Here is a 19,076-nt window from a genome sequence, read left to right as displayed (position 1 = left end):
CCAGTGGGGTTTGCAGCCAGGCAAGGAGCTGCAGGTGGCCTGGGCTGGCCATGGTGGTGGCAGCCCCACGTGCAGCTCCTGCGGCCGCAGAGGCGTGCGGCGCTTTCCCCTTGGCGCTCACCGGCCCTCGGCTGCGCAGTGCAATAAGCTGCACTTGGCAAGAGCACAGCTGTTCCTCGAAGGCGAGCGGAGGGTAGCATTGCTATTACTCATCAGTCAAAGACTTTCAGCTGGAATTATCCTCCGCTGGCTATGTGCAGTATCGAGCTGCAGGGTGGGAGGCCCCGTGAGAGCTGTTTTGCTGACCCTCAGGCTCTGCTGTGAAGGGCTGGTTCATCCTTACTGCAGCCAGGAGCAGGGAACATAATCCCTGGGATGTGCAAGGGGAAGGGACAGACAAGGAACAGGACTGCAATGGCCACTTTGGCACCTGGCTGTTGTTTGGCTGCCCATCTCTACTTGCCTTCCCCTTTCCATGCCACCAGTAAAGGGGATGGGTTGTGGAGCTGACACCTGGCTCCAGGCCCGCTCTGGGTAGATTTGGGGAGGAAGCACTGGTGCAATACACACCCTCTTCCCTGCAGCTGTCACAGGGCTTGGAGATGCCTCTGCCCCTGTCCTTCCCTCCCAACACACTGACAGCAGCTCCAGTGCTCAGCATTGTGTGCAGCTTCTTTCATCCTCTCTTTCTGTGTCTGTTTTCCACCTGAGAGAGGTCCCAGCACAGAGAAGGGATGAAGTGGAGCAGATGGGAAGCAGAAAACAAGCCCTGTGAGGCAGAGCTCATCCCAGCGAGCTCATTAGCCTGTGCTGCTTTTAATCACATTATTGCAGTGTGAAGGCCATCAATACATCACACACATTTAAAATAGAGCTGGGGAGGGACCATCAACTCCATCAGCCTGAGACAGGCCACAGGAACAGATAAGAATAGTCTGTTGCTGGAAAACACATCACTGGGTGGCTTAGTCAAATGCTATAAATAGCAAGGGATTGAAATAACTGTGGTGGCTTTCAGGGGACCTGATCTGCAAGCCCGGGGTTGTGCTAAAACTTGCCCAGTTGATGGTAATGAAGTCAATTAGTGTGGAGCAGTTGGTAGCTGAGGAGACTCAGCTGCCCGAGGTGAGTGCAGTCCCCTCTCTGCCTTTTCCTGCAGATAGAGCTGGGAGCCCGTGGCCTTAGGTGGGAGTGGTGTTACACCCTGGGGGTGAGGGAGGCAGGCACAGGGAAGGATGCCTGGGGAGCTCCACTTGCTTCCCCATCCTGGCAGGCATCAGTGTGTGGCCACTGGACTCCAGAAACACGACCTGCTCTGCTGACCACTGCTAGGGGGTTCCATTTGGTGCTCCTTTTTTGTTTACAGATTCTATCTATATGTGTGCATCTACACACGTGCTAAGCTTTAGAAGCAGCATTGCATTAGCATGTGTGCATTAGCAAACTCACATGCAGACAGTTCTGCATCTAGCTTGAGTGGGTTTTTGAGGTAGTTTTAGAGCAAAAAAAGGCACAATCGAGGTAATAAAGTACCCTACACTTTCTGCCCTGTCTGTCCTGGAGGTGGCTGTCAATGGTGGTGTGGGACACACAACCCCAATGCTCTCCCCAGGGATGCCCCTTTGTGCATGCTGCCCCCAGTTTCAGTCCCTTCCTGGTACTGGGGCACCTGAATCCCCTCTGGTCTCTTCCCACCACAGATGCAGATCTCACAAGCACCTCCTCTGTGTGCTCCATCTCTCCCCCTGATCTCTGGTGCTTCCATTGTCACAGCACACGTTTTGTTTCCTTGCCCTCGTTTCAAATCCCATCACTGCCTCAGCCTCCTAGGAGAGATAAGGGCTGGGGTGGAGGTAAAACCAGGCCTGTGGTTGTCTGCTGATGGCACATGATTGTTCAAAGCACCCTTTGTGAACATCCCCATGTCAGATTTTGTTGTACATCCTCCCCTCTGTAATCAAGAATCCCAGAGAAGAGCCTTTGGCACTGGTCAGCACACCCCCTTCCCCCCTCTGTGTCCCAAACCTCTGGAGAGGTGTGGGGAGGGGATTTGGAGGGGCTCTGGAGAGTTCAGCTGGGAGAATGGGCAGAATCCAAGGGGGACTGAGCATCAGCCAGTGTTCAGGCATTGTCATGTGAAATGAGTGAGCACCAGAGTTGCCTGGGGAGGCTGCTGGCCGAGAGAGCTGAGAGAGGGAAGGGCACAAGAGCACCTAGAAGGTGAGGAACCTGCCAGGCAGACCCCTGGCGTTGCCTGAGGTGGGTCTGAAACAGCCCTGGCAGTCAGTGATCACGCATGGCTTAGTCCCTTTCCTTCAGCACTGTGCTAAAAAGCATGCACAGCATGGTCAGAGCTGCAGTGTTCTTAGCACAAGGATGCACAGTGTTAGAGAACTGGGATCACACAGTGAGATGCCCCCATTTCTGCTGTGGGAGGGTGTGTGAAAGGTGTCTGCTTGTCAGGAGCCCTCCTAAAGGGAGCTTTCCTGCTAGTGGGGCTGAGAAGAGGGCTTGGGAAGTGATTTTATGAGGTTCTTGTTAATTTGGATCTTGATTCAGATACCAGAAGTGTTTTCCATATTTTCCAGGCATCCATCTGTCACAGTGATGAGCCCTGCACAGTACTTGTCAGCAAATAAATGAAATATTCTGGTGAGATACACTGCATTTAATGCTGGGAGATGAGATCTGCCTTGTGAGATACTTGTAGCTCATGCTGCTTATCTTACTTTGTACAGGTTTTCGTCCCAGTATTTTAATAGATACTGTTTTGATTGTGTAAAATAATGCTGTAGAGCATAAGTAACTGGGCAGAGTCCCAGGGGTCAGATTGTGGGGAGCAGTTTGCATGGGGATAAAGACCATGGCTGAGCATCTTCGGGGCACTGCAGAGGTTGAGCCAAAGGGCCTAGGGGCTGATGGGGATGGTGAGATTGGTGACCAGCAGCTAACTGGGGAAGCTGGGAAGCTTCTGGCACCCCTGGCTCCCACCAAGCCTCTCAGACCTCCAAGTCACTGAACCGAGGATTCATGTTTTACTGTGATGCTGAAGCTCTCAGGCTCCATCATTAAAAAAACCCAGCGGCGCTGGGGAATTCAGCATTTAATTAACTTGCCAAGTGGTAACATTGACCAGAATTATGCAGGAAGACTTCCATTTTTGTTAATTACAGTTTTGTTGTCTCCCATTAGTAAATTGAAACAATTGCAGGGTAAGACCCGGTGGAGGTTGGCCAACACGGCTGTGGCCACCTGCCAGCCAGCTCTGGAGCTCAGGGGAGGCCAGGCACACCCCCATCCCTTCAGCCCTCACTGCTGACCCCCCCCTAACCCCACCCTGCCTCATCCCCCGGTGGGAGCAGGGGCAGCCATGGGCACAGCACTTGCTGCCCCTTCAGCGGAACTGGCAGGAATTGTGGCCAAATCCAGCATCCCCTGCTGCCACTCACATGGTGCACAGGTGAAAGCTGGCATGGTCATTCCCACTTAGATGCAATGTCTTAAACGAAGCTGCCTTCCCTCAGTCCCTCACGCCCTGCCCCCAGGGTTCTGTCCTGCCTCTTGTGACCCCAGCAGCACTGATTGTCTCTCCAGAAACCCACTTTTCCTGTGACTCTTCTGGAAATCCCAGTTTTTTTGGAGGCAAAGAAGGCAGGGAGCCCAAGGAATCAGGGCAGTGACCCTCAAAGGCTGTAAGCTGATAACCAGCTGGGCTGGGCAGTCCCCAGTGGCCTCACCCCCCTGCCTCTGGCTGGCTGTGTTCCAGCATCCCCTGCCGTGCCAGCGCCTCTTCATTTCAGATGGCATCTCAGGCACACTTTGGTTTCATCCCTCTTCTTAATTATTGATGCTTTCCTCCGCCTGGAGCCCACTCTGCATCCCAGCAGTGTTGCTCATCTTCCCAGCTCCCCATAACTGTGCTCCACTTGGTTAAACCCCCCCATGCCCACCACCACAGTTCTAAGGCAGCAAGCCTCAGTGCCAAGCAAAGCCCAATCCCCACCCTGATCAGGGCCAAGGTTTCCTGCATCTTTAAGTGTGGAGACTCGGGCAGAAGCTGCCGTGCCTTCGCCATAAGCTCCTTACCCATTTTCCACCCCAACGAGGGGCACCCTGGCTTCCTGGGCATCCATGGGTTTGGACATGTAAAGCACTAAATACAGCCTAATTATTATTATCTTCGTGGGATCTGGTTAATCTCAATGGGGATTTACAAGCTGTTAGCAAAGCAGCCGCTCCTCCAAGTTTGCATTTTTCTCAGGGGCAGCTTAATCCCCTTGGCCGTGTTCTCTGGGAAATGCTTGAGGCCAGGTTATATGGAGGAGGAAGCTGCTTCAGAGCCAGTCCCTGTGAGAGGGAGCAGAGGTGCTGCGGGATAACCAAACACCGAGCTGATAACGCTGCGGGAGAGGGACGGATCATTTGTCACCGGCAGAGTGTGGGGCACCGGCGCAGGGCTGGGAGGGGCCTCAGCTTCAGCATCCTCACATCCTAAATCTCCCTGGGATTTAGCCCTCAGACACATGACATCTGTCAATGCTGGAGTTGATGGGGCTGCAGAGGTCTCTTAAAGATGGAACCAAGAGCTCAGAATGATTTACCAGAGGCATTCCCACTGGCACGGGCAGCTTTGCTTGCCTCCACCTTCCCACAGCTGCCGTGGGCAGGATTTCTCTCTCCCTCATGTGCATGTGGGAGCTGGGCAGCTCACAGCTGCTGCTGCTGGAGCGTTCACTGCAGCCAGTGTGAGCTGTGATGGCAAATGCTGCGCTGGCTGCGGCAGCACGGTCTGTGCTCACACACAGCTCCACGTGGCACTGGCTGTGACAGGGATGGGGCTCTCCCACAGCTCAGGAAAATTCAGTTATCTCTTCTCTGCTTTTCTGCCATAACCTCACAGTGATTTTCCACAGGGGTTCAGATTGAAGCACAGGGTGCAGAACTGTCAGCAGGGTCTCTTCAGATGTAAGACCCCAGAGCTGCTGAAGGAAAAGCCAGTAAGAGAAAATGCAAACTCAGCATATGCCAGTCTCTCAATTTGAGTGTCTCTGGGCCTTGGCAGGCACCTCTCACAGCTGGCAAAGCCCAAGGACCTTCTTTGCTTGCCTTTCCTTGGTTCCTGCCTTCCTGCTGTACCCTGGCCTGTCTGCCTGCTTTGAAAGACGATGGGCATTTCAGAGTGGAGCTCCACAATCTTCTTGGCAGAGCTATTTTTAATAGAGATTGTTCCCTTATCCACTTCCCAGTGCAGTCCCATGAAGAGTCGAGCTGTCACATCTGCGAGAGCAGGATGGCAGGGTGAGCTGCTCAAACTGGGGCAGCTGCCAAGAGGAATGGCTGCAGAGCCGCAGCTGGGAGGAACCTCCGGGAGGAGCCTCTGACCAACCTGCAGAGACATCAGATCATAGAATCACGGAAAGATTTGCGTTGGAAGGGACCTTCATCTCATTCCAACCCCTCTGCCATGGGCAGGGTCACCTTCCACTAGACCAGGTTGCTCAAAGCCCATCCAGCCTGATCATGAACACTCCCAGGGATGGGCATCCCCATGGAATAGATCAGTATTTTGCTTGTCTGGTTGTGGAGGAGCCCTAAGCCTTGTGCTGGTGAGATTACACCAGCAGTGACACCTGCCTCTCCATGGGCTCCTTGAGTGGGACCTGATTGGCACTCAGCATCTGCAGCACTGGTGGCCAGTGTTGACCTTCCATGGTTTTTCTGGCTTGACTTTTTCTCTGGAAGGGCAAAAGCAGTTGTGCCCATCACATATGCAGACCTCGCTAGTCACCAAAGTCTGGCAGGTTGGGACACCATGAGGATATCCAATGTCCTGTTCAGGAAGGGTGTAAAAGATCTGAGTGAGGCAGGCTGGGTAGTTCAAGGCAAGCTGATCTCCTCAAGCTCCTTCAGGACCATGCTGGGAGCTGGTGTGGTGGTGTGGCAGGCAGGTATGGGCAGGAACTGAGCTGAGCTTTGCCCTGGCACATCCAACCCATCCTCTATACTCTGTGCCCTGCCCTCACTTCCTGCACCAGGGAGGGAGCTCTGGCAAAGAAAAATGGGATTCCTGAATGAAAAATGAAAGGTCGTGTATTTCCATGAGGCATGGTTTCAATTTGTGTCACACAATCACATTTCCTTCTGCAGTCTGGAATAATTACACAGCAGAGAGGGGCAAGCAGATCTGATTCAGAGGCACGGGAATGAGTTCTGAAATAAAAGAAGACAAATGCAATCATTAAGATACAATAGGTTGCACTTGCCCCTTAATTAGACTTTCTCTTTGATTAAGCAGTAATTAAATATTACCGTGCTGAAAGGGATTTTTTTAATGGCTCTCCAAAGCCCTAATGTATTCTTAAGATGTTTGTGTGAAGAGCAGGGGCTGCTGCAGGGTGCTGGGTGTGGGAGGATGTTTTACACCTGCCCCTTTCCTGCAGGAGCAGCCCTCCTGCCCCTCTGCTCCCTGGGGAGTGTGGGGCCGGATAGCTGCTCCTGGGCTGGATTGCTGCAGAAGTGAAGATGTGTCTGTGGGAAAGCCCTGCTGCTCCTGGCCACCACCAGCTGCAGGGCATCTCCAGCATCTCATCATAACCTGGAGACTCCTCAGATGCAGATGACAAGGCTGTCACAGTTCTTCTGTCCCATAGGTATGGGATTTAGAGTCATAGATTAAAATCATGGAATTGTTCAGGTTGGAAAAGACTCTTGAGATCATGGAGTCCAACTGTTATCCCAGCACTGCCGAGGCCACCACTAAACTCTGTCCCTAAGCACCACCTCTACACATTTTTTAAATCCCTTCAGGGATGGTGACTCCACTGCTTCCCTGGGCAGCCTGTTCCAGTGCTTGACAACCCTTTCAGTGAAGAAATTTTTCCTAACATTCAATCTAAACATCCCCTAGCACAACCCGAGGCTATTGCCTCAATGTCATTCTGATGAACCCAATCTTCTCCAGGCAGACCATGGCCTCTGGGATCCCAGGGCACACAGCCCTGGCCCCAGGCTGGTCCAGCTGAAGACCAAGACCACCTCTCTGACAGCATGACAGCTCCTCAGGGCCAGCCACCCCTTGAAGTTGGCCACCCTGAGCTTTGGGAGCCATGGATCAGCAAAGGAGAAGTCTGGGAAAATAACCTGGAGCATATTGTGCTGTTAGCAGCAAAACTGAAGAGATTTAAGATGCTGAAACATTTAAAGTGAAGGGAATGTCAGGCCCCTATTCCTGGACATTCCTGGGTGGGTAAAAATAGCCCTTGGGCGACCCGGGGGAGGAAGATGCTTCTGATCTTTTAATGCAGAGCCCCTGCCTTAGCCCTGTGGGCTCTCTGCCACTCACAGCCCCGCTTGCCTCTGCTTTTTCCAGGCCATAAAACGACAGCTCTTGCTGAGAATTTCACTAGACAAGATTGTCTTGTTCTTTTCCTGCACAGCATGTACTTTGGGTAATATCTTTGGGAAATTCTGGCATACTTGTGTACCCAGTATTTTTTTAACCTGAAAAAAGAGCCATAAGTGTTATGATTATGCTATTAAACCTTTATTGTATCAAAGAAAACAAATCAGAGCGAGAGAGGAGCTGTATGGAGCTGAGAAGTGTTAAGCTACGGTAGTAATCTGCCTTTGATTGTTTAATTTCACTTAAAACTGAAATACCACAAGGCTAAAGAATGAAAGAGCTGGTGATGCTGAGGGATTGTGGGGGAGAGTGTGCAATCCCTGTGCTGCAGCCATGGTACCTCCGGCTGGACATCTCTGGGTTCTGGACAAGGGTCGGGGATGGTTTGCAGGGTATGGCTACGACGCTTCATGTCCCTCCACAGCCGGTTATTTGGTTTGGATGGGCTGAATCCTCTGCACCATTGCCAGGTGTCCCACCAGCACAGCTCCTCCGTGAGATCCCCGCTGGGGGGAAGCTCCCAGAATTTCAACAGGACTTTTCCTTCCATTCTTTTGCAGAAGAACGAATGGCTGTGCTTGAACTGCCAAACTCAGCGGCTGCTCGAAGGGAGCCTCGGCGACCCTGCCCCAATGCCACTGCCTACCCCGAAGCCGCCATCCACCGGCTCCCCGCGGCACCAGCCGCCCGCCGCCGGCCAGCAGAGAGCGCCCACGCCGACACTCGTGCCCGCCGAGCCAGCGCCCCCCGAGCAGCAACCCTCGCCCGCCAGGAGCCTCCGGGCTGCTGAGCAGAGCAGGACACCGAGCCCTGCCCCAGCGGAGAAGAAGCCCCCACCGCCAGCAGAAAAGAAGCCCCCGGTGCCGGCAGAGGAAAAGCCCCTGCCCAAAGCTGCCCCGGAGCCTTCCAGAGCTCCTGAGAGTGTCGCTCCAAAGGGGAAGAGCATGACCCCCAAACCGGAGGTGGAGAGAAAGGAGAGCCAGGCACTCCCCGAGGTGCCACGGGCCAAGGAGCAGGAGGTGAGCTCTCAGGGAGCATCCAGCTCCCAGCATCCCTGGGCACCACACCCTGCCCCAGGCTGGCGTGGTACTGAGCTGTGCCTCTGTCAGTAGTTGTGCCCACAAATGGGGAAGGACCTTCACAGGCTCCATGGCAGCATGCTGGTATTTGCCTTTTTTTTTGTTAGGATTACATCAATTCAGGCAAAATGCAATAGTTCAGGTCATGTCTGGCCTCTGCATTTCTTTTAAAATAATATAAGCGTAGTTGGGATTTGTTGTCAAATGGAAAATCATTTTCCAGCATTCCATGTTGCAGAAATGGGTGGTTTTCATGCTCTTTATCCCACCTTTTCTAAAATTCATAACAATTTGGGGAAACATTTGGCTGCCTTGGGATGGTGTTTCCCCACAAGCAACCATCCCAGCAGCAGCCAGCAGAACCCCCCATGGGGAGGGGACATGGCAGAAGTTCCCCACCACCTGGGAGAGAATGGCTGCCCTCCTCACTGCTGTGCAGCCGCCAGGGAAGAGGCTCCTTGGGTCCCCAAAATCAAGTGGTCTGTGGTGCCTCTGTGCTGGCAGGGTGGCAGGTCCTGCCAGTAGCACAAGGGCTGGGTGTGATGGCACAGTCCCCATGGCTCAGAGACTTGTCCCTCTCACTGCCTAATTGTCAAGCCAATTAAAGGGGGCTGTTTATTTCTGCTGGCATCTAGCAAGGATCCTGGGGCCAGCCCTACTTTTGAAGGGTGCCTTGGGGGCTGGGGGCCCGGTTTTTCAAACGTATTTATTAGTCCCCCAATGTATTTATGGCCTGGGGCCATTTGCTGTACCATTCCCTCTAACCTGCAGCACACCCTCTAACCTGCCTTTACTAGCACAGACAAGTTACTGATGTGCCACTGAATTGGGGGGACACAGGGTGGTCCCCATCCCTTGCTCTGGGCTGGCTCCCAGTGGTGCTCAGCCTTCCTGTGCACTCCTTGGGAGACGGTTTGGGGGAAGTAGGAGCAGCAGCTCTGGAGCTGCCTGGATCTGACGCTGTGTTCTCCCTTGCCCGCAGGACGGCAGCAAGCCTTACCCCCCAGACCTGTCCCGCAGCCCCCAGAGCCTCAGCGACACCGGCTACTCCTCCGACGGCATCTCCAGCTCTCAGAGCGAGATCACCGGCCTGGTGCAGCAGGAAGAGGAGAAGCTGAGCAGCACCGGGCTGGCTGGGCAGAGCCCCCCCAGCCCCTCTGAGCTCACCAAGTTGGAGAGCAGTATGCGGCCTCTCCTGGAAGGCCGGGGTGCACCCACACAGTCCCCTGAGCGTAGCAAGAGCCGCACAGAGCCACAGGAGGACCAGCGGCAACAGCAGCGGCCACGGTACCTCTCCATCACCCCTGAAGCCTTTGACTCAGACGAGGAGCTGGAGGACATCCTGGAGGAGGATGAGGAGTGGGAGAACCAGCGTGAGCGTCGGGAGAGTGCAGAGTCCTCAGATGAGTTTGGCAGCAAGCTGCGGCATGACTACGTGGAGGACAGCAGCGAGGGGGGCTTCTCCCCAGTGCCCCCCCGGACCAAGGGCCAGGAGGCAGAGGTGACAGATGAGGAGTTCATGCGGAGACAGATCCTGGAGATGAGTGCTGAGGAGGACAACCTCGAGGAGGAGGAGGAAGGCTATGAGCGCACCAAGTACAGTGTCCCCAAAGCTGGGCAGAAGACCGAGGCAGAGAAGGGCAAAGAGACAGCATCGGCCAAGCGGCGCCTGCCACATGGTGCCAGCAGCATGTACACAGAGGAGAGCAAAGAGGTGGAGGCAGTGGAGGGTGATGACTTGAGCACGGCCCAGGGTGGGCTGCGGCGATTCAAGACCATTGAGCTGAACAGCACAACTGGCTATGGCCGGGAGATGGAGATTGGCCAGGAGCCAGATACCAGTGTGGACCGGGAGCCCGAGCTGGAGATGGAGAGCCTGACAGGCTCCCCTGAGGAGCGCTCACGGGGCGAGTACTCCTCCACCCTGCCAGCCACAACGCCCAGCTACACCTCGGGCACCTCACCCACCTCCATCTCCTCGCTGGAGGAGGATAGCGACAGCAGCCCCAGCCGCCGGCAGCGGCTGGAGGAGGTGAAGCAGCAGAGGAAGGCTCGGCATCGCTCACATGGCCCCTTGCTGCCCACCATTGAGGATTCATCTGAGGAGGAGGAGATGCGGGAGGAAGAGGAGCTCCTGCGGGAGCAGGAGAAGATGCGGGAGGTGGAGCAGCAGCGCATCCGGAGCACAGCGCGCAAGACCAAGCGTGACAAGGAGGAGCTGAGGGCCCAGCGGAGGAGGGAGCGCTCCAAAACCCCCCCCAGCAATCTCTCCCCCATCGAGGACGCCTCCCCCACAGAGGAGCTGCGACAGGCGGCAGAGATGGAGGAGCTGCACCGCTCCTCCTGCTCCGAGTACTCGCCTTCTATTGACTCAGAAGCAGAGAGCTTTGATGCTGTGACCTCCAAGCTGTACAAGTCTGGCAGTGAATACAACCTGCCCACTTTCATGTCACTGTACTCACCAACAGAGAAAGTGGAGAGTGCTGCCAGCCAGCCCATCAGCAAGCCCCTGAAAAGCGCCGAGGAAGCCTATGAGGAGATGATGCGGAAGGCAGAGATGATGCAGAAGCAGCAGGTCCAGCAGGCCCAGCCTGCCTCTTCCTACAGCAGCACCTACCAGCAGGTTGGCTACCGCAGTACCGAGGGCCAGAACGGCTTTGACTACCAATATGGCGAGGAATACCAGTATGACGGCGGCCTCACGCGCCCCTCCCAGCCCGACTATTCCAGTGCCCTGCCGAAGGCAGGAGCGGTGTACGAGGAGATCCTGCAGACCTCACAGAGCATCTCCAGGATGCACCAGTCCTCATCCTTTGACCTGGCCCTCAAGCAGGGTGAGAAGGTGAAGGGGCAGGAGGAGACGTACCTGGAGAAGCGTTTCCTCAATGCAGAGAGCGCCTACGCTGACCTGCTGAAGCAGAACGGTGGCCCACTCACCCCTGGCACAAGCCCTACACAGCTCTCTGCTCCTGTCTCCTTCGCCAGCTCCGACAGCAGCACTGGCAAGACTATTCCTGATGTCCGGGTTACTCAGCATTTTGCAAAAGAGGGACCAGACCCGGGCAAACTCCAGAGTGCCCCAGCAGCACCCAGCCCAGTATCCAAGGTTACTACCACTCCTTATGCTTACAGCAAAGGCACCAGCACGGTGACAACAGCAGCAGGCAGCCCTGGGAGTGCGCTGCAGAGCTACAGCTCACCAAGCCCGGAGGCCCCATCCATAGCTGGGAGAAGCTACACTCCGTCAAAGAGCACTGTCAGCTATGGCTCACAGACTGAGGATACCACCAGAACCAGGACGGTGGAGATTAGCGTGCAGACAGCCAGGGAGAAGATCCCAGCCATGAGTGACAGCAAGCCCACACTGCCCAAGACATACACCTTCTTCAAGAGCTCCAGCCCTCCGCTCTCACCCAGCTCACCCACACAGAGTCCTACCCGCACCACAAAGGCCACGGCAGAGTTTTCCACACAGACACAGAGTCCAGTGCTCTCCTATGATGGTCCTTCTGCTGCTGCTGGCCCAGACACCTCTTCCCCCATGGTGGCACAGGGGACGCAGACGCCACACCGGGCGGGCTCGCCCCGCCTGACTCGGCAGGCCTCCTCACAGGACTCCCCCTTCATGGTGATCACACTGGCAGCCGATGCAGCCAGCCAAACCAAGCCAGTCAGCTCTGGCGCCTTGACGTCTCCCACTTCGTCCCCCACCAGGCCAAGCCGGCAGCTGCTGGCACATGGTTACACCCAGACACCGGAGCCAGAGCAGCCAACAGGTGCCTACATCAGGGCACAGCCAGTGAAGGACCACGCCCAGAAAGCACCTGCCGTGACTTCAGCCGCTGACGGCATCACAGGACTGTACAGCTGGGGAGCACTCCCTGCAGAAAACATCTCCCTCTGCCGCATCTCCTCCATCCCCGGTACATCCCGGGTGGAGCCAGGCCCCAAGGTGCCCAGCAGCAATGCTGTGGATTTACGGACTGCATTGAAGTCTGCCCCCATCATCATAACAGACCAAGGCATGGATCTCACATCCTTGGCCACTGAGGCCAGGAAGTACTGCCTGACCCTGGACCACATCCCCAACCGGCAGTCCACGGCCATCCAGCCCTTGATCATCAACCTCAATGCCCAGGAGCAGCCCCACGCCATCATCGCAGCAGCCAGCACTGCCAGCCTGGCCATCGCCTCTCCCATGATTCTCTCGCAGTCCAAGCAGCCCATGGTCTATGGAGACCCTTTCCAGAGCCGTGTGGATTTCGGGCAGGGGACTGGGAGCCCAGTGTGCTTGGCGCAGGTGAAGCAGGTGGAGCAGGGTGTCCAGACAGCCACTGTCAGAGGCAGCGGGGTGGCCAGTGGCAAGCCCGAGCCCACCGCTGCCCCCCAGACCAAATTTGCAAGGTACGGCATGCCAGGCCAGATGGTGAAGAAGGATGTGCTCCTCACACAGACCGGTGGGGCGCAGAATGCCAGTGGCCTTCCACAGGCCTTCCCACCAGAGCCAGGATCAGAGGTGTACCGGGCAGTGCCAGTAGAGCTGAAGAGCCAGAGCCCTCTCCTTGCCCTGGGTGGCAAGAAATCCCAGGTGATGGTGGTGCAGATGGAGGAGGCAGCAACTGGCCCGGTGACCAAAGTGCTGAAGGAGGAGGGGCCAGCCAATGTCCTGGACCTCACGGGTGTGAAGCCGGAGAGCCAGGTGGCCTGCTGTGACATGGTCTACAAGTTCCCCTTTGGTGGCAGCTGCACAGGTGCTTTCAACCCCACCTCCAAGATGCCAGAGAAGAAAACCGGGGAGGCAGCAGTGATGCCTGGTCGGAAAGCAGGTGGACCAATGTATGGCAGCAGAGAGCCAGAGCTGCCCGACACCTTCCCTTACCGGGAGCAGCCGCCCCCAGCACCTGCGCTCTACGAGGACCAGAAGTTTTACCCAGCCAGCGCCTTTGGACGACTCTACTCCTCCATGTCGGACACGAATCTCTCTGAAATCGGGATGAGCTACTACCACACAAAGGGGGATCAGCCCTTCCCTGCCCCAGCAGGTGATGCCGCTGTGGACCTCAGCACCATGAAGCACTCCTACAGTGTGGGCTTTGCCGAGGGGGGTTACCTGGGCCAGGGGCCACAGTACGGCTCTTTTTCCGACCTCCGCCAACCAGGAGAGCTGCTGAGCCACCCCTTCCCCATGCGGAGGTACAGCTCGGCCTCCAACATCTACTCTGACTACCGTTTCTCACACCGAGGGGACCTGGCCAGCTTCCAGGAGTCCAGCCTGGCCCACTACAGTGCCACCACGGCACGTGAGATCAGCCGCATGTGTGCTGCCCTCAACTCCATGGACCAGTATGGGGGCCGGCATGCCAACGGCCCTGATGTGCTGCCTTATGGCCCCAGCACCGGGCAGGGGGCCACAGGGGGGCTGGCAGCTCAGCAGCAGGGCCCTGTACCCCCCAAACCTGGTGGGATGTACAACCCCACCTTCCCCGAGGGACGGCAGGGCTTCAGCAACCTGGCACAGTACAACGTTCCTGGTGTCCGCCTGGGCGCCATCCGGCAAATGCTTCCTTCCACCGCAACCGTGCGGGCCGCCGACGGCATGATCTACTCCACCATCAACACCCCCATTGCCTCCACACTGCCCATCACCACCCAGCCGGCCTCAGTGCTGCGGCCCATGCTGCGTGGGCTATACAGACCCTATGGCCCAGGTGGTGTGGCAGCAGTCCCACTGGCCAGCTTGGCCAGGCTGCCAGTCGTCACCCCCCGTGTCCCACTTGCAGCACAGGGCCTCTACCGCTTCCCGGCCCCAAGCCGGACGGCCCCAGCAGCCTCGATGATGGAGACACCCGTCTACCTGGGGAAGCCCGTCGCCAGCACAGCACCAGCAGCGGTGGGAGCTGCTCCTGCTGCCAAAGCACCCGCTGCCCCTGCCGCACCTGCCAGTGGCTTGCAGAGAGCAGAGCCACCACCAGCTGCCCCCCGTGCAGAGGCACCAGCAGCACCAGCAGCCCCCAAGGAGAGCGGGCCAGTGGCCACAGCACCCAAGCCACCACTGGATGGAGCTCAGCGGGAGGAGAGGGAGCGGGAAGAGGAGCGTCAGCGCAAGCAGCAGGAGCACGTGCTGCAGCTGGAGCGGGAGCGTGTGGAGCTGGAGAAGCTGCGGCAGCTGCGGCTGCAGGAGGAGCTGGAGCGGGAGCGCGCCGAGCTGCAGCGGCACCGGGAGAAGGAGCAGCTGCTGGTGCAGCGGGAGCTGCAGGAGCTGCAGTGCATCAAGCAGCAGGTGCTGCAGCAGCAGCAGGAGGAGCGGCACGCGCAGCTGGCACTGCAACGGGAGCAGCTCGCCCAGCAGCGCCTCCAGCTTGAGCACATCCACCAGCTCCAGCACCAGCTGCAGCAGCAGCTGGAGGAGCAGAAGCGGCAGAAGACCATCTTCCCCACTCCTGTGGAGCCCACTGCCCGCCCACCTGAGGGGCCCGCTGAGGCACAGCGGGTGCTGCCACACAATGGGCAGGCATGGCCCCCACCGGGCCAGACACCCCCAGAGGGGCCTGCCGGTCCTCGCTACCCCATGCCACAGCGGCCGCTCAGCAGCTCGGCCTCGGACATGTCACTTCAAGTCGAGGAGTCCTGGGAGCCCGGCCGGGGCATCAAGAAGAGGAACTCGATGCCACGGCTGAGGGATGCCTACGAGAAGGAGACCTTTGCGGCGCGGAAGATGGCGGACAGCAGCGTGCAGACAGATGAGGAGGACGGCGAGGAGCGGTTCATGCTGTCGCGGCGGCGGCGGACGCGGCGCAGCGCTGACTGCAGCGTGCAGACGGACGAAGAGGACAGCGGGGAGTGGGAGCAGCCCGTGCGCCGCCGGCGCTCCAGGGCCTCACGGCACACTGAGGCCAGCACCGAGGGCAAGACAGATGGGGCAACCCGCACAGCCAGCGTGGGTATCCAGACCATCAGCGACTGCTCAGTCCAGACAGAGCCCGACCAGCTCCTGCGCGTCTCCCCCTCCATTCACATCACCACCCATGACCCCCGAGTGGAGATTGTGAAGTACATCTCAGCCCCAGAGAAGACGCAGCGGGGTGAGAGCCTGGCCTGCCAGACAGAGCCAGAGCCAGCTCCCCAACCTGGCGTCGTGGTCCCCCAGCTGACGGTGCCCACCACCATCCCACCCTACTCCACCAGCCTCCAAATAGTGAGCACAGGCCCCCTGGACCCCCATACTGTCCGGCAGCAGACCCTGGGCAAGTTTGAGAAGAAGAAGCCAGATCCCCTGGAAATTGGTTACCAATCCCATCTGCCGGCTGAATCCCTCTCCCAGCTGGTGACCCGCCAGCCACCCCGCTCTCCCCAGGTCCTCTACTCACCTGTCTCCCCCTTGTCCCCCCATCGCCTCCTGGAGTCCTCCTTCGCCACCAGCGAGCGGCTGAACAAGGCCCACGTCCCCCCACAGAAGCACTTCACCACCGACTTAGCCCAGCGCCAGCAGACACTGCCGCGCCCCATCAAGACCATGCAGCGCTCCCTGTCCGACCCCAAGCCCATCAGCCCCACCTCTGAGGAGGCGGGCAAGGACAGGTTCTCCCTCTACCAACACCCGCTGCTCCCCAGCTCACAGGTACGTCACCACAGGGAGCAACCTTACCCTCAGGGAACAGCCCTGGGAGGCACCTCAGGACACTGTGGTTTCATTAGCACTGTGGCAATTAATATTTCAAAAGGCCGGTCCCCGCAGCAGCTGATGGCAGCCAACAGGCACAGATGTGCATGCCAATACCAGCAGCTGGAGGGAGGCCCTGGAGGTCCGTTGGCTGCATGAGCCTTTCAGCAGGCAGGAGATTCTGCAGGTTGGCAGCATCAAGGGCTGTCCCCTGCTCCAGATGGGTCCCCCTTCTCTCTTGAGGAGCTACCACCATGCACGGCTCCACTGAGGGCTGTGGTGGCTCTTGCTCGCACCTTTGCCCCCACACACCAAGGTTGCCTTGGGCAGTCAAGTGCCCAGCCAAGAAGTCCCGAGGCAATTCCTGGGGCAGCAGCACCCACCAGCAATCCCCCAAGTCCCTCTGCCAAGTGCCCGCGGACAGAAAGCATTTTTTGCAGCAGAGGGTATGCACGTGGCCAGCTCAGCGCTTGGCCGGCTGCCACCCCTGGTAATTACTCACGGAAAGCGCCCTGCCTGTTACTTCCATCCTATTTATTGCGCTTTTACATAAATGCAGCTTTCTCAGTGCATGGGGGAACACGTGCACAGCGGGATGCCTCACCCCAGCCCCTAGGGCACGAGAGGACCACTGCAATGCTTGGGGTGGGACGTGGGGGGAACACCCACCTGCCCCCCCTGACCAGATGTCCCTTGGCTTTGCAGGTGGGGGGGCTGCAGTCAAGCTCACTGGCACGCAAGGTGAAGCGGACGCTGCCCAGCCCACCACCTGAGGAGCCCCACGTCCCCCTGGCGAGCCCAGCTGCCTCCCAGCTCTACCTGAGCAGCCTGGCTCCCAAGGCCACCGCACCTGTCACTAAGGCCAGCCTGCTGAAGGAGCTGGACCGCGACCTGAGGCTGGTGGAACATGAGGCCACCAAGCTGCGGAAGAAGCAGGCGGAGCTGGACGAGGAGGAGAAGGAGATCGATGCAAAGCTGAAGTACCTGGAGCTGGGCATCACCCAGCGCAAGGAGTCGCTGCTGAAGGATCGGGTTGGTGGGCGGGACCACCCCTACCTGCGCTACCCCGGGGATCGGCGCGACTACCTGTCAGACAGCGAGCTGCACAGCCTGCGCCTCGCCGCCTACGACAGCGCCGGCCTGCGCCCTGCCGGGCAATACCCCGACTACACCGCTGCCGCTGCCGCCGCTGCCGCCGCCGCCTCCTATGGCGCCTACCCTTACCCTGCCCCGCAGGGCCCCACCGCCTTCCCACCACCACGCCTCCAGCACCCCCAGTACCCCACAGCCAGCACCTCACAGGATGGCTTGCCGGCAGCTCCACTGCCCACCTTCACTTCGCCTGGTGGCTTCTCGGCCCCCGGCACCGCATACCCAGAGCTGGGCACTCCAGCCCAGCCAGGCTTCCAGCCCCCAAACCCCTACCAAGCCCCGAGCGCCTTTGCTGGGGCAGCCACCGTGCCGGCAGCACAGCCCACCCTCTACCAGAGCCCGGCAGACATAGCTGGCGGGCACCAGAAGCCACGACAGACTTCTCTGGCTGACCTAGAACAGAAGATCCCCACCAACTATGAGGTCATCGGTGCGACCACCAGCTCCTCTGCCGTGCCTGACGTCACCTTCAGCACTGTACCGGTGAGCAGCGGCTATGAGCAGTACAAGACACCTGAGACGCGGCCTGCTGAGAGAACCAGCACGGCACCGGGCCCCTCAGCCAGCTACTCTTCTGAGTCCCTCTACACCAGTCTGGAGCAGAACATCCCCCGTAACTATGTGATGATCGAGGACATCAGCGAGCTCACCAAGGAGAGTCCAGCAGTGGACGGGCAGAAAGCAGAGCCAGTGGGCACGAGCACCGATAGCCGCCACATCAGAGAGAAGAGTGATCTAGGGGACACCGAGGGCTCCAGCCGTCCCTGCTGCTACACCAAAGCTGAGGAGGAGTCTGAGGAGGACATCTATGATCACCATGGCCCTGACCATCGTGGGAAGAACAGCTACTACCGAGGCACAGAAAGCAATGGCAGGGTGTCAGGGAGCTCCACCAGCTCGAGCTACTACTATGGGGACAGTGAGTACCGGCACTCCTCACGGATGGACAAGCACAGCTCTGGCACACCACTACCGAAGCATTCCTCCAAGAACCTGGCACCTGCTGTCATCTCCTCCAAGCGCAGCAAGCACAGGAAGCAGGGCATGGAGCAGAAGATCTCCAAGTTCTCCCCCATTGAAGAAGCCAAAGATGTAGAGTCAGACCTGGCCTCCTACTCAACAACCACCTCAATTGGCAGCAGCAACGTGGCCTCCAGGGCCAAGAAGCTGCAGGATGAGATCACCTACGGCCTGAAGAAGAACGTCTATGAGCAGCAAAAGTACTATGGTGTCTCCAGCCGGGATCTGGTGGATGAGGAGGAGCGGGTCTACTCTTCCAGCAGCAGAACTCGCTCCTCTGGCTATGGGGTGGAAAAGTCCTCCAGCCGGGAGATGGGCGGCCGGAGCAAGTCCTATGAGCGGGAGAGCATGGAGCGCTCCCAGAAAGTCAGCTCCAAGCCCTCATCCCTCAGCATGGGCCAGAGCCGTGGGCGGGCGCCCATGCGCTCGCAGCACTCGGAGGAGGAGAGCCCTGTCAGCCCCATGGGGAAGTCAATGGGGGGGTCACGCACTGCAGGAGGGCCAGGCCCCCAGTCAGCAGGGGACCCCTGCTCCCAGTTCTGCTCCAGCCACTCGTTGCCTGATGTGCAGAAGCACATCAAAGACGTGCCAAGGAGTCACTCGTACAAGCACGAGGAGGGCTACGGCATGGATGATGCCCATTGCGTTGTCTCGGACAGCGAAGGTAACAGCTCCCCGTGGTGACCACCCCAGAGCATGGCACTTCCCCGGGGCATGCCCGTCTGCTCGTACGCAGAGACACTCTCACCGCCTCAGTTTGCTT

The 19,076-nt window shown here is 58.2% G+C and overlaps 1 protein-coding gene across 3 annotated transcripts in view; it reads left to right on the top strand.

The window, feature by feature from the left end:
- The window catches only part of BSN (bassoon presynaptic cytomatrix protein), an 89,051-nt gene that overhangs the window by 65,253 nt on the left and 4,722 nt on the right, over positions 1 to 19,076 (top strand). For all 3 annotated transcript variants that reach the window (XM_059856224.1, XM_059856223.1, XM_059856225.1), the window contains 3 exons: positions 7,963 to 8,421; positions 9,464 to 16,099; positions 16,847 to 18,977. In XM_059856224.1, the coding sequence (XP_059712207.1) occupies positions 7,963 to 8,421; positions 9,464 to 16,099; positions 16,847 to 18,977 (9,226 nt within the window). The remainder of the gene's footprint in view (positions 1 to 7,962; positions 8,422 to 9,463; positions 16,100 to 16,846; positions 18,978 to 19,076) is intronic.

This window comes from Haemorhous mexicanus, chromosome 11 (genome assembly GCF_027477595.1).
Source record: "Haemorhous mexicanus isolate bHaeMex1 chromosome 11, bHaeMex1.pri, whole genome shotgun sequence".
NCBI classification, from domain to species: domain Eukaryota; kingdom Metazoa; phylum Chordata; class Aves; order Passeriformes; family Fringillidae; genus Haemorhous; species Haemorhous mexicanus.
The sequence above is the reverse complement of the archived record's forward strand: the minus strand, read 5'-3'. Positions and strand labels throughout refer to the sequence as shown.